At 43.8% G+C, this 12,578-nt stretch overlaps 1 protein-coding gene across 1 annotated transcript in view; it reads left to right on the top strand.

Annotated features, from left to right (window-relative positions):
* The window catches only part of serinc5 (serine incorporator 5), a 101,642-nt gene that overhangs the window by 78,874 nt on the left and 10,190 nt on the right, over nt 1-12,578 (top strand). The window contains exons 7-11 of the mRNA XM_060906990.1: nt 7,477-7,569; nt 8,527-8,650; nt 11,890-11,959; nt 12,088-12,124; nt 12,275-12,422. Coding sequence (XP_060762973.1) covers nt 7,477-7,569; nt 8,527-8,650; nt 11,890-11,959; nt 12,088-12,124; nt 12,275-12,422 — 472 coding nt within the window. The remainder of the gene's footprint in view (nt 1-7,476; nt 7,570-8,526; nt 8,651-11,889; nt 11,960-12,087; nt 12,125-12,274; nt 12,423-12,578) is intronic.

Raw genomic sequence — 12,578 nt, 5'->3', positions numbered from 1 at the left:
AGCCATAGACGGCGGCAATTTTTTTTTTTTTCCTCTTTTCTTTTTTGGTTGGAATGGGTGAGATCCTGCTGGAATTCTGTACATTTTAACCCCATCACTGCTACGATTCTGACACCCGACAACACAACAATTAGGCATTTCTGAGTCTTTTTTGGGTTCAGGCTGCGCACGCAATTTCCGCTTACATATGAATGATGTTTACTGCGAAGGGGTCTATTGGGGGGGAACTAGAGAAATTTCTTAATGTAGAAGTGGAAAAATGTGGCAAAAAGCATTCAGCAGGAGTCGGTTTTGAAAGGAGAGGGCAAAAACCTTATGGTATGCTCACTTCATTTCCATGAAGGTAAGAATTCAAAAAAGAAAAAAATTTTAAAACTGCAGCGAAGTGCTCATTCTTATCCAGTGAAGAACAACAACTTTATTCATCACACGCTTGTGAAATTCCTCTCTGCATTTAACCCATCTGAAGCAGTGAACACACACACGTGAGCAATGAGCGCACACGCATACCCAGAGCAGTGGGCAGCCATGCTAACAGCGCCCGGGATGCAGTTGAGAGTTCGGTGCCTTGCTCAAGGGCACCTCAGCCCAAGGCCGTCCCACATTAACCTAACCGCATGGGGGGGAAACTGTAGCACCTGGGGGAAACCCACGCAGACTCCACACAGAAAGGCCCCTGCCCTGCCGGCGGCTGGGCTCGAACCCAGAACCTTCTTGCTGTGAGGCGACCGTGCTAACCACTACACAACCGTGCCACCTGGTGAAGTGAACATGAGCCTCAACACAGCGGTTCTGCACAGCCTAAACTTCACCAGGACTTAAAATGGATTGACCATGTCTTGCAAAAGTATTCATCAAATGGTGCTAACCCCTCAAAAATCCATTTTAATTCCATTTTGTAATTCGATAAAACAGGACAAACACCAAGGGGGATGAATACTTTTGCAAGACACTGTACATTCAGGGATCGTTCGGCGCGCGTTGTGCATGCGCTTGGGACCCAGTCATTAAGGGAAACAGCTGATGCTGATTTGGGTGCAATTTTTTCTCAGGTTTTACAGAGACTATCACTACGTTCACACTGCAGGCTGAAGTGACTCAAATCCGATTTTTTTTCGCCCACATGTGACCTGTATCCGATCTTTTATTGACAATATGAACGACACAGATCCGATTTTTTTCAAATCCGACCCAGGCCGTTTGGATATGTGGTCCTAATTCCGATTCCTATCCGATCTTTTCATATGCGACTTCAGTCTGAACCGCCAGGTCGCATTCATCCGACTTACACGTCATCAACAAGCCACAAACGTCACTATTCTGCGCTGAAGTAGGCGGCGGGTCTCTCAAAAAAAGTTACAACAACATGGCTTTGATGTTCCTTTGAATGGAGGTTGCAGTCACTACCCCGCAGAACGCCTGAGCCAAAACCCTTGCCCTCTTCCTTCTCAACCTCCTCCTTAACATCAGGCTATTGTGCATGTTCTGGCTCCGTCGCAACAACAACTGCATCATCGCCAGGTACTCCATGCTGGCTACTGTCATACACAGGAAACTTTAGGTTACTTCCGTAAACACTGGCCATGCTCACTGCGTGTGACGTCGTCGTATCCTGCAATGCGCATGCGGAACACTTTTAGGTCGCTTTTCGTTCATACTGAGGATCACATACAAGTCGCATATATTTGTTAATGTGAACGACCTCACAAAAAAATCGGATTTCACAAAAAAATCGGAATTGAGCATTAAGCCTTGCAGTGTGAACGTAGTGTTTGTGAAGTCTTCTGTCAGGTATGTGACAGTAGACAGGTCTAAGTGTAGCAGGAGTGTTTATTAACACAAAGCAGAGGCATAAACATGGCTAGAAACAAATGTGATAATGATGATACTTGACAAAGCTTCTGTGTCCTTATATGCATGTGCTGACTGCACTCATCATTATCAGGTGTTTCCCATAATGACTGCATCCCAAGTGCACGCACAATGCGCTCCGAAGGATCCCCAAATGTAAATGCCCTTTAAGTCCGGGTGATGTTTAGGCTGTGCAGAACCACTGTATTGAGGCTCATGTTCACTTCAATGTGTAAGAATGAGCGCCACGCTGCAGTTGTGAAATTTTTTTTTTTTTTTGGAATTCTTACCTTTTGTGGAAATGAAGTGCGCATACTATCATAAGGTTTTTGCCCTCTCCTTTCGACACAGAGTCCCACTGAATGTTTTCCCCCCATTTTTTTCCCTTTATGTTTAGAATTTCTCTATTTTTTTTTTCCCTCGATGATGAATTACTTTTGGTAAATTAAAAAATCTGCTGTCTTTGTTTCGTTCAAAACAATTTGCACATCCAAAAACGCAGCAAAACCTTCTCATGCCGATCATTCAGTGCGTTTACATGCACATCCAAATCGAGCTGCTGTCGGTAATCGAGCTAAGGGTCCCAGCAGGGGTGCCAGAGAAATCCAATCCTACATGCACACAAGGAAATCGAGCTATTGTGTGAGGTACATTGTGCACCTGAGCCACAGGTGGCGCTACACGCCCCATCGTGTTGGTACACTTCCGGTTGTCGTCATGAAGGAGAGCTATTCAAGAGTGTCAACAAAGTTATCAGTTCCGTGTTCACAAGAAGTGTGTTTTTGTAGTTTGTATGTACGAACAGAAGTGTTCCTAATAAAATGGCCACTAAGTTGAAGTTGATCTGTAATGGTGAACATATTAACTGTTAGCCTGCTAACATGCTAATAACTGACCAACTAATTGGAAACGGGTGCGTACATGCCCAGACGCAAGTGTTCCTAATAAAGTGGCGGCTAAGGTGAAGTGTCATGCCGACCGAGGCTGTTGTGTTTCCCGCTTGTGGTCTCGTCACTTCCGGAAGGGGCAGTGCTGAAGTAGGTAGCTCGATAGGGTTTACATGCACTCAGTAGCTCGGCTACAATCGCATAATCTAGGTCGCGTAGCTCGATTACGAGAAATCCAGTTCGGTTCAATTTCAGCCGAGCTAAGGTGTTTCCATGGCATTTAGAACTTCGATTTCAGTCGAGCAACGGCAGAAATTCGATTTTCTCTATGTGCATGTAAACGCACTCGGTAACAATTAATTCGGCTGAATGAAGCACTACAAGCTGCTCCCGTCATGGCGCCTTATGGCCCTTTTCCACTACCCTTTTTCAGCTCACTTCAGCTTGCTTCAGCCCGACACGGCTCGCGTTTCGACTACCTCAGAGCAGCACGACTCAGCTCGCTTCAGCCCTGCTTAGCACCCAAAACTCGCACGGTTTTGGAGTGGGGCTGAAGCGAGCCAAACCGAGCTGAGTGAGGCTGGGGGCGTGAGGAGACACTCCCCTGTGCACTGATTGGTGAGGAGGAGTTTCCTCACATGCCCACACACGCCCCGCGAGCACGCTGGGATCTGTAAACACCGTAAACCCGGAAGAAGAATAATTACGAGAATTATGAAGCCTTATGCGACTCGCCTCATCTATACGCTCTTGCCAGTATCTGTTGGCGTTGTCGGTGACAACAAGCCACAGCACCAAGACCAGCAACACTAACGACTCCATGTTTATTGTTTACTATCCGGGTCGTGAGACTACCGCTTAAAAGATCACTGATGTCACTGTTTGCGCCGCCTAACGACATCACATGACGTCCACCCACTTTCGCTAACTCCACCCAATGTGTCCACCCACTTCCAGCCAGCACGGTTCAGTGCAGTTGCAGTCGAAATGCAACTCCAACAGCCCCACTCAGCTCGACTCAGCCCAACTCAGCCCAACTCAGCCGCGTTGGTAGTAGAAAAGCGGCACTAGTTACCGTTGCTATGAGGGTCACATGATGGTGCAAAGCCTCGACTGGTGTTATCTTAACCAGCTTCATGAGGTCGTCACCTGGAATGCTTTTCAATTAACAGGTGTCTCATCAAAAGTTAATTAGTGCAATTTATCGCCGCCTTAATGCGTTGAGATCAAAGAGTAAATAATAAAAATACAGTAACTAGTCCTATTCCACAACTGCAGTAATCCATGTTATGTCAAGAACCGCTCAACTAAGTAAAGAGAAACGACATCCATCATTACTTTAAAGTGCTGATGACACGTTTTTGACATCTTTGGCGATGTTTTATAACACAAAAAGTAATTCCCGATGATCCATATATTAATTCACGAAGGCGCCTATTTTACAAGTTATGATAAACGCGGCTATTTGGGCAAATTTGACGGGGCTGCAGCACCCAGGAGACGAAAGAGGAGGAGGAGCTATATGACGTCAGCGAAAGAATCTTCCTCCTCACTTACCAGTTTGTTGTTGATGCGACAGGTGTTCAGTTTGTCGTTGATGCGAGAGGTGTTCAGTTTATTATTAGTATTATTATACATTTTATATATATATATATATATATATATATATATATATATATATATATATATAAAATGCCTTCGCGTTGTGTTGCCGGCTTTTGCTCCAAAACCCACAAGGATGGGAAGTTTATTCAAGTTTCCCAGAGATCCCGAGCTGCATGCGAAGTGGGTGAAGCAAGTCAGGCGCACTCGTGACAAGTGGGAGCCCTCACCAACATCCGTCCTGTGCTCTGAACACTTCGATTTGGATTGTTTTGACACCCTTCCCAGCTTAAAGGAATCTCTTGGGTGTTCAGTTCAGCACAAACGTGTGTTACTACCATCAGCAGTGCCTACACAGTGTTGCCAGATTGGGAGGTTTCCTGCCCAGTTGAGCGGTTTCAAGTGCATTTTGTTGGGTTTTGAACATATTTTGGGCTGGAAAACGTCAGCAGTATGTGTTGCCAGATACTGCTGACGTTTTCCAGCCCAAAATATGTTCAAAATGCACTTGAAACCGCCCAACTGGGCGGGAAACCGCCCAATCTGGCAACACTGCCAGTATTCCGGAGGGGGTCTACTAGTAGCTATGCCGGATCCTAAGACAGTCCTCCTGTCAGAACATGTGTTGTGAAACGACATAAGATAAAGGTACGTAGAGCTATAGATTCTACATGATAATGATAAATGTAATCATAAAGTCGGCCTGATATCAGTCATGTATTTGCTTGTGAAAGCTTGCGGCTTTCATGTAACTGCCGCCTAGCAACGAGAGGCAAAGGGTAAAGAGGGTAGGCTATCATAGATTCTATTCGGAAGAGATCAACACAATTCTAGACTCCCAGAAGAGGAAGAGCTAGCACTAGAGAGTTCACCGGCGTTTTCATGCGCCATTTCCATTGAGTAGAACCAGAGTAGAACAGCCAGTGAACCGCAGCGTGTTCTTCCGCTGACGTCACAACATGGCTGCGAGCCACAGACCCAGTTTTCTTGTGCTGTGCAATTAAAAGTTGGATATTCGCGTAACAACAGCTTCTTTTCACGTAATTATAACAGAAATCTAACATGTTTGCCATGTTGTATAGTTTATTTAAGAAATTGCATAGAGTCATGTTCGTGTCATCAGCACTTTAAGACATGAAGTGTCTTCTAATGAGTAAAAATAAAGAAAAAGCATTGAATTAAAAGTTTGGACACCCCTTCTGTCTGGTACTGTATAACGTTTTGTTCTTACTGCAAAACTAATACCGTGTACTCATTTGAAGTGATTTTACCAGACCTACAGTTTATCCAGATTTATGTTTTGAGTAGTTTATTACAAGGCAAATCTTCCAGAAATCGCACTAGAATAGGAAAGGTCTGAAGCAGTTCGCTTGTTAAAGGTCCCATGGCATGGTGGTTTGTTGATGCTTTAAACGGGCTCGTGGAGGTTTCCGGATGTTATATCCGCAGCCTTTCTCGAAATGAACCCTCGGCACGTAGATATAGCCTCCTGGGAGAAAGCCCCATTTCAGCGCTTTTCCCAGTGCGTCGTTTTGCTAATGCAAAGGGGAAGGGTAGAGGGTGGGGGCAGGTCTTATCATTAATATTCATGACCATGTAAACGTGTTACCTCTGATTGGCTAACAGCACTGTGCCGCTACCTCCAGTGGGTCAGAACAAGCGGATGTGGGTGTCTTGCTATGGCGAGAGAGAAGGAACAAACCGCGAAGGGAAAAATACCGCGCGCTGACGTCATTAAGGTGCGACGCGAGGAAATAAAATAAATTCAACAAATGTTTGGGTTTTTACTGAACAAACAAACAAATGAAATGAGCGAGTGACTTAAAAAAAAGAATGTGGGTGTCTTTTGTAAAAACTGTTTTGATTGGCTATTATAACAGAGCATGCTGCATGCTTTTTGGTTTTGTAGCGCAGAGTACCTGGCTAACTGCAGGAAGCGGTTAGCTGCACAGCTAATGTAGCCATTGCAAGGCTAACGTGGCACCGATTTTAAAACACGGCAAAACGACTTAACAGTTATACACTTACTTGTTCGGTGTTTGTGGCTGATGCGGCAGGGATGCTTGGTACGGACCCAGGCTTCAGTGACAGTTGATGTGCAAAACCTGCCCTGTACTGTCCCAAGTTGTGGAAACATTCATCAGGAAAATGCTTCCGACAAACATACACCGTCTTAGGTAGACTCGACGGCGTATTATTGAAGTAAATAAAATTAAGCCACTGCGTCTTCAGGGGCTCTCCCGTCGGCAGTAAAAATAGACTCCTTTCTGTGTTGTCACATCCATGTACAGCGCAATTTCCATGTTTCGCTCGCTTAGGTGATGCCATGTTGTGTCCTCTATGGTCTCCTCACTACAACTGGGCGGGCAATCCATACAGTGGGTGGGAATCCAGAGGGGGGGGGCGTGGGGATCATCTCCCTTGCTGACGTAGTAAAGGGAAGAGTTTATCAACGCGTCGTTTTGACGCGCCATTCTCAAATGTTGGGCATAGTTTGGTTTACACATTATGAAATTTCTAGCCACTGGGGTGACTTAAGAAGGTCAGAGGAACTCATTTTAACGTTAAAAAACCTCAAAGTGAAAATTTCATGCCATGGGACCTTTAAACTTGTAGGTACAGTCAGTAGTTTTGATAGTTTGGCAGTTCACTAAAGGTTACTGTACTGAAGCTCAGAAAAAAAATAGTCTTTCCTTCAGTGTTATTCCAAAGCCACAACCCACATGCATGCGACCTAATGCTTGGTTTATATTATATTTTATGCATTGTATGGGTCGCTCGGGTGTGCTTGGTGGAAATGCACCCCAATGCCTGCTATCGATCACTGCTTCATGCACGTGAATGGTTTTGGAACGACGTGGCAGTGTGGAGGGGAGCACGGAGCACAAATGGAGAATTTTGAAGAGAGGCTGATGGCAGAAATACAAAAATACACACTTGTATATGACTCATAAAGACGATTAACTGGTTGAAAAGATCTCCCTTCTCCTCAGAAACACCCTTTAAAAACAAGGGAAGAAAATGGTGCGGGTTTTTATTTATTTATTAAAAGAAACGTGTGTGTGTGTGTGTGTGTGTGTGTGTGTGTGTGTGTGGCAAGTAATGTGAAGCAAACATGTGTTGTCCATCCTCACAGTCCAACCCACCTCAGGCCTGCTCCAGCCAGCTGTCATCAGCGTCTATGTCATGTACCTCACCTTTTCAGCCCTGTCGAGCAAGCCCATTGAAAGTAAGTCTCTCTCTCTCTCTCTCTCTCTCTCTCTCTCTCACTACGTTCACACTGCAAGGCTTAATGCTCAATTCCGATTTTTTTGTGAAATCCGATTTTTTTGCGAGGTCGTTCGCATTAACAAATATATGCGACTTGTATGTGATCCTCAGTATGAACGAAAAGCAACCTAAAAGTGTTCCGCATGCGCATTGCAGGATACGACGACGTCACACGCAGTGAGCATGGCCAGTGTTTACGGAAGTAACCTAAAGTTTCCTGTGTATGACAGTATCCAGCATGGAGTACCTGGCGATGATGCAGTTGTTGTTGCGACGGAGCCAGAACATGCACAATAGCCTGATGTTAAGGAGGAGGTTGAGAAGGAAGAGGGCAAGGGTTTTGGCTCAGGCGTTCTGCGGGGTAGTGACCGCAACCTCCGTTCAAAGGAACATCAAAGCCATGTTGTTGTAACTTTTTTTGAGAGACCCGCCGCCTACTTCAGCGCAGAATAGTGACGTTTGTGGCTTGTTGATGACGTGTAAGTCGGATGAATGCGACCTGGCGGTTCAGACTGAAGTCGCATATGAAAAGATCGGATAGGAATCGGAATTAGGACCACATATCCAAACGGCCTGGGTCGGATTTGAAAAAATCGGATCTGTGTCGTTCATATTGTCAATAAAAGATCGGATACAGGTCACATATGGGCGAAAAAATCGGATTTGAGTCACTTCAGCCTGCAGTGTGAACGTAGTGTATCTCTCTCTCTCTGTGTGTGTGTGTGTGTGTGTGTGTGTGTGTGTGTGTGTGTGTGTGAATAAGTGTATAGTTTTGCACTGGTATCATTTTACAAGTTTGTGTGGTTGGAGAAATAGAGTTGTAAGTAGAGTTTTGTAGAATCTTTGTGACCACATCTTTCCATATCATCTCTCTCTCTCTCTCTCTCTCTCTCTCTCTCTCTCTCTCTCTCTTCAGTGTTGTCAGATAATGGAAAGAACATAACTGTTTGCAGCTTTCCTTTCGTTGGAACGGACGTCGATAGAAGAATAACAACAGGAGTAGGAACGGCCATTTTGTTCGGCTGCGTGCTTTATGCAGGGTATTAACATTTTTAATTTAGTTTTTTTTGTTTGTTTGCTGGTTTTAATGTCTCCTATTTTTGCTCCTTTACCATTTTTCTTTCACCATAGTAGCACAAGTGTATTTCAGCCATTAAAGCAAATCCCCTCACAGAAACACACCAGCTCATTTAAAAGGGTGTGTAAAGAGACCGGTCCCAAAAGGACCATAAACATGCAATTATCTGGTTAAGACTGTGTGTCCATTTGGACATAAAAACAGGTATCCCTGCTGAAGCCGAAGCCCAGATTAAAGGCTGCTTCATTTAGCTCCTACAAAATGGAGGAGCCTCGCATGTGTTTCCCATTAAGAACAGACATGTCTATTCAAGATGTCTCTCAAGCCTGAGGTTCTATTTACGCACAGGCCGTATTGGTGGAGACGTGCATATATCCTCGGCTCCACTTGAAATGATTTTTCCAACGGGTTTCCAGGGTTTTTCCCCTTCCCCACCCACAAAATGTAGAGGGAAATGTACTTCACTTTTAACTTGTGCCATTATAAGGAGTTCCTTGCACACCATTGAGCATAAAAGATCTACATTCAGAAGAGACCGTTGTTCCGTTCCTACAAATTTTACTGCCGACGAAAAGACAAGTGCTCAGAATTAATTTAATTCAATTTATTTGTCGAGTGCTTTCAATGATACAGACATTAGCTTTATCAAAATCCACATTTACAGTTCCCAGATGAGCAAGCCAGCGGTGACTGTGGAAACCTTGAGAGGAATTGATCTCAAAAGGCAGCAGGATTGCAAGCACTTTGACGCAGCCTGTATTTAAAGGGGTACCAAATATAATGTATACAGTTGCTGATGTGACAAAGTAACGTATTCTTAAGTATTCTATCAAATTTATGTACTAGAAAACAACGAAATATCTTGGTAAACATAATAGTCGGTACGCTAAACGGCACAAGAGTCGCCATTTTTAAAAGACCGTGACGTCAGCCCTGCCCACTGCACTAGGAGAGAAGCGTGTAATCATGGCGTCGGGCGCATCAAGTGAAAGCGACAGCTCTGTCGAATCATACGAAGAGATCCCGCAAGACACACTGCAAGCAGGCTATGGCTTAGAAGGGCACCAGTTTGAACCTAGGAGAGGTACTCTCGACTCCGGTGACGACGAAAGAAGAGAAGAAAGCTCGAACTCGCTTGGTGTTTTTCAGCGGAAACGAGTGAAAAGACACGTCTGGAGGATCGTTATGCTTTCCATCGGTCCTGTTATTACACCCGAAAGCAACACACTGTGGCATTGTGTAGCCGATCACTTACAAGTCATCCTACTTTCCGATTCACACGTGCTATTCCCAACCTCAATGAGCCAACACGACTGGGCACATACATACGTCATGAGTGTTACGCAGAGAAAATGAACGTGCATTCTGATTGGATAAAATTAATATCATGGCAGGCTGTTCAAACTGCGGAAATAGTTTGCTCGAGCTACTTTCAAAACACTATAACTTTCCAACCTTAGAACAAAAAACTTTTGTAAGTCTTGAATAAGGTTCGTTAATGTGTGTTTTATTGTTATATTTACAACCCCGATTCCAAAAAAGTTGGGACAAAGTACAAATTGTAAATAAAAATGGAATGCAATGATGTGGAAGTTTCAAAATTCCATATTTTATTCAGAATAGAACATAGATGACATATCAAATGTTTAAACTGAGAAAATGTATCATTTAAAGAGAAAAATTAGGTGATTTTAAATTTCATGACAACATCACATCTCAAAAAAGTTGGGACAAGGCCATGTTTACCACTGTGAGACATCCCCTTTTCTCTTTACAACAGTCTGTAAACGTCTGGGGACTGAGGAGACAAGTTGCTCAAGTTTAGGGATAGGAATGTTAGCCCATTCTTGTCTAATGTAGGATTCTAGTTGCTCAACTGTCTTAGGTCTTTTTTGTCGCATCTTCCGTTTTATGATGCGCCAAATGTTTTCTATGGGTGAAAGATCTGGACTGCAGGCTGGCCAGTTCAGTACCCGGACCCTTCTTCTACGCAGCCATGATGCTGTAATTGATGCAGTATGTGGTTTGGCATTGTCATGTTGGAAAATGCAAGGTCTTCCCTGAAAGAGACGTCGTCTGGATGGGAGCATATGTTGCTCTAGAACCTGGATATACCTTTCAGCATTGATGGTGTCTTTCCAGATGTGTAAGCTGCCCATGCCACACGCACTAATGCAACCCCATACCATCAGAGATGCAGGCTTCTGAACTGAGCGCTGATAACAACTTGGGTCGTCCTTCTCCTCTTTAGTCTGAATGACACGGTGTCCCTGATTTCCATAAAGAACTTCAAATTTTGATTCGTCTGACCACAGAACAGTTTTCCACTTTGCCACAGTCCATTTTAAATGAGCCTTGGCCCAGAGAAGACGTCTGCGCTTCTGGATCATGTTTAGATACGGCTTCTTCTTTGAACTATAGAGTTTTAGCTGGCAACGGCGGATGGCACGGTGAATTGTGTTCACAGATAATGTTCTCTGGAAATATTCCTGAGCCCATTTTGTGATTTCCAATACAGAAGCATGCCCGTATGTGATGCAGTGCCGTCTAAGGGCCCGAAGATCACGGGCACCCAGTATGGTTTTCCGGCCTTGACCCTTACGCACAGAGATTCTTCCAGATTCTCTGAATCTTTTGATGATATTATGCACTGTAGATGATGATATGTTCAAACTCTTTGCAATTTTACACTGTCGAACTCCTTTCTGATATTGCTCCACTATTTGTCGGTGCAGAATTAGGGGGATTGGTGATCCTCTTCCCATCTTTACTTCTGAGAGCCACTACCACTCCAAGATGCTCTTTTTATACCCAGTCATGTTAATGACCTATTGCCAATTGACCTAATGAGTTGCAATTTGGTCCTCCAGCTGTTCCTTTTTTGTACCTTTAACTTTTCCAGCCTCTTATTGCCCCTGTCCCAACTTTTTTGAGATGTGTTGCTGTCATGAAATTTCAAATGAGCCAATATTTGGCATGAAATTTCAAAATGTCTCACTTTCGACATTTGATATGTTGTCTATGTTCTATTGTGAATACAATATCAGTTTTTGAGATTTGTAAGTTATTGCATTCCGTTTTTATTTACAATTTGTACTTTGTCCCAACTTTTTTGGAATCGGGGTTGTACTCTATATATTGCCCTCTGTTCCCCTTTAATTACATGCTCTTTTTTTTTTTAAACTCTCTCTTTGTATACAGTTTGACCTCGACGACAAAGAGGAGCTCAGCAGCCTTACGAGTGTACAGAAACTCCATGCAAGAAAATGAGGTCTCTTTACAATAAAATATTCTGTGCATAAATATGCTAATGACGCTTTGGATTCATTACCGCAATTTCAAACAATTAAATATGTGCTTAAATAATCTGACTCGCTAAGTTGTTGTTCCTCCTTTCAGAGGGCACATTGCTGCTTCTGCTGCACTGATTATGGAGGTAAGAATTAACCGATCCGTCACAAGAACTGGTTCTGTAATTTTCAACATTTGAGCCGTGCCAGAAAGCTTGACGGTGCCTCCTGGTGGTCATGCGGGACGCTGCACACTTTATTCTAAAATGCTGATTGAGCCTGTGGATTTGTTGCAGATGACTATGACGAGGAAGAGAAGACCGCAGGAGGGCAGAATGTAATTTACGATGAGAAAGAAGGCACCGTTTACAGCTACACCTACTTCCATTTTGTCTTCTTCCTTGGCTCACTCTACGTCATGATGACGGTCACAAACTGGTTCCAGTAAGTCATTTCCCAGGAGGAATTTTATTACGTTCATTATAAGTTGATTATCGCAACTGCAGTGTGACTTCTTTTTAAAAGAAAAATGGAAACAAAACTTGCATTGGGTCGTCTGAATTTAGAGTCTGAATTCGTGTTTCCATGTATATGGATGTG

This window comes from Neoarius graeffei, chromosome 24 (genome assembly GCF_027579695.1).
Source record: "Neoarius graeffei isolate fNeoGra1 chromosome 24, fNeoGra1.pri, whole genome shotgun sequence".
In the NCBI taxonomy this organism is placed as follows: domain Eukaryota; kingdom Metazoa; phylum Chordata; class Actinopteri; order Siluriformes; family Ariidae; genus Neoarius; species Neoarius graeffei.
This window is presented reverse-complemented; position numbering and strand designations above follow the sequence as displayed.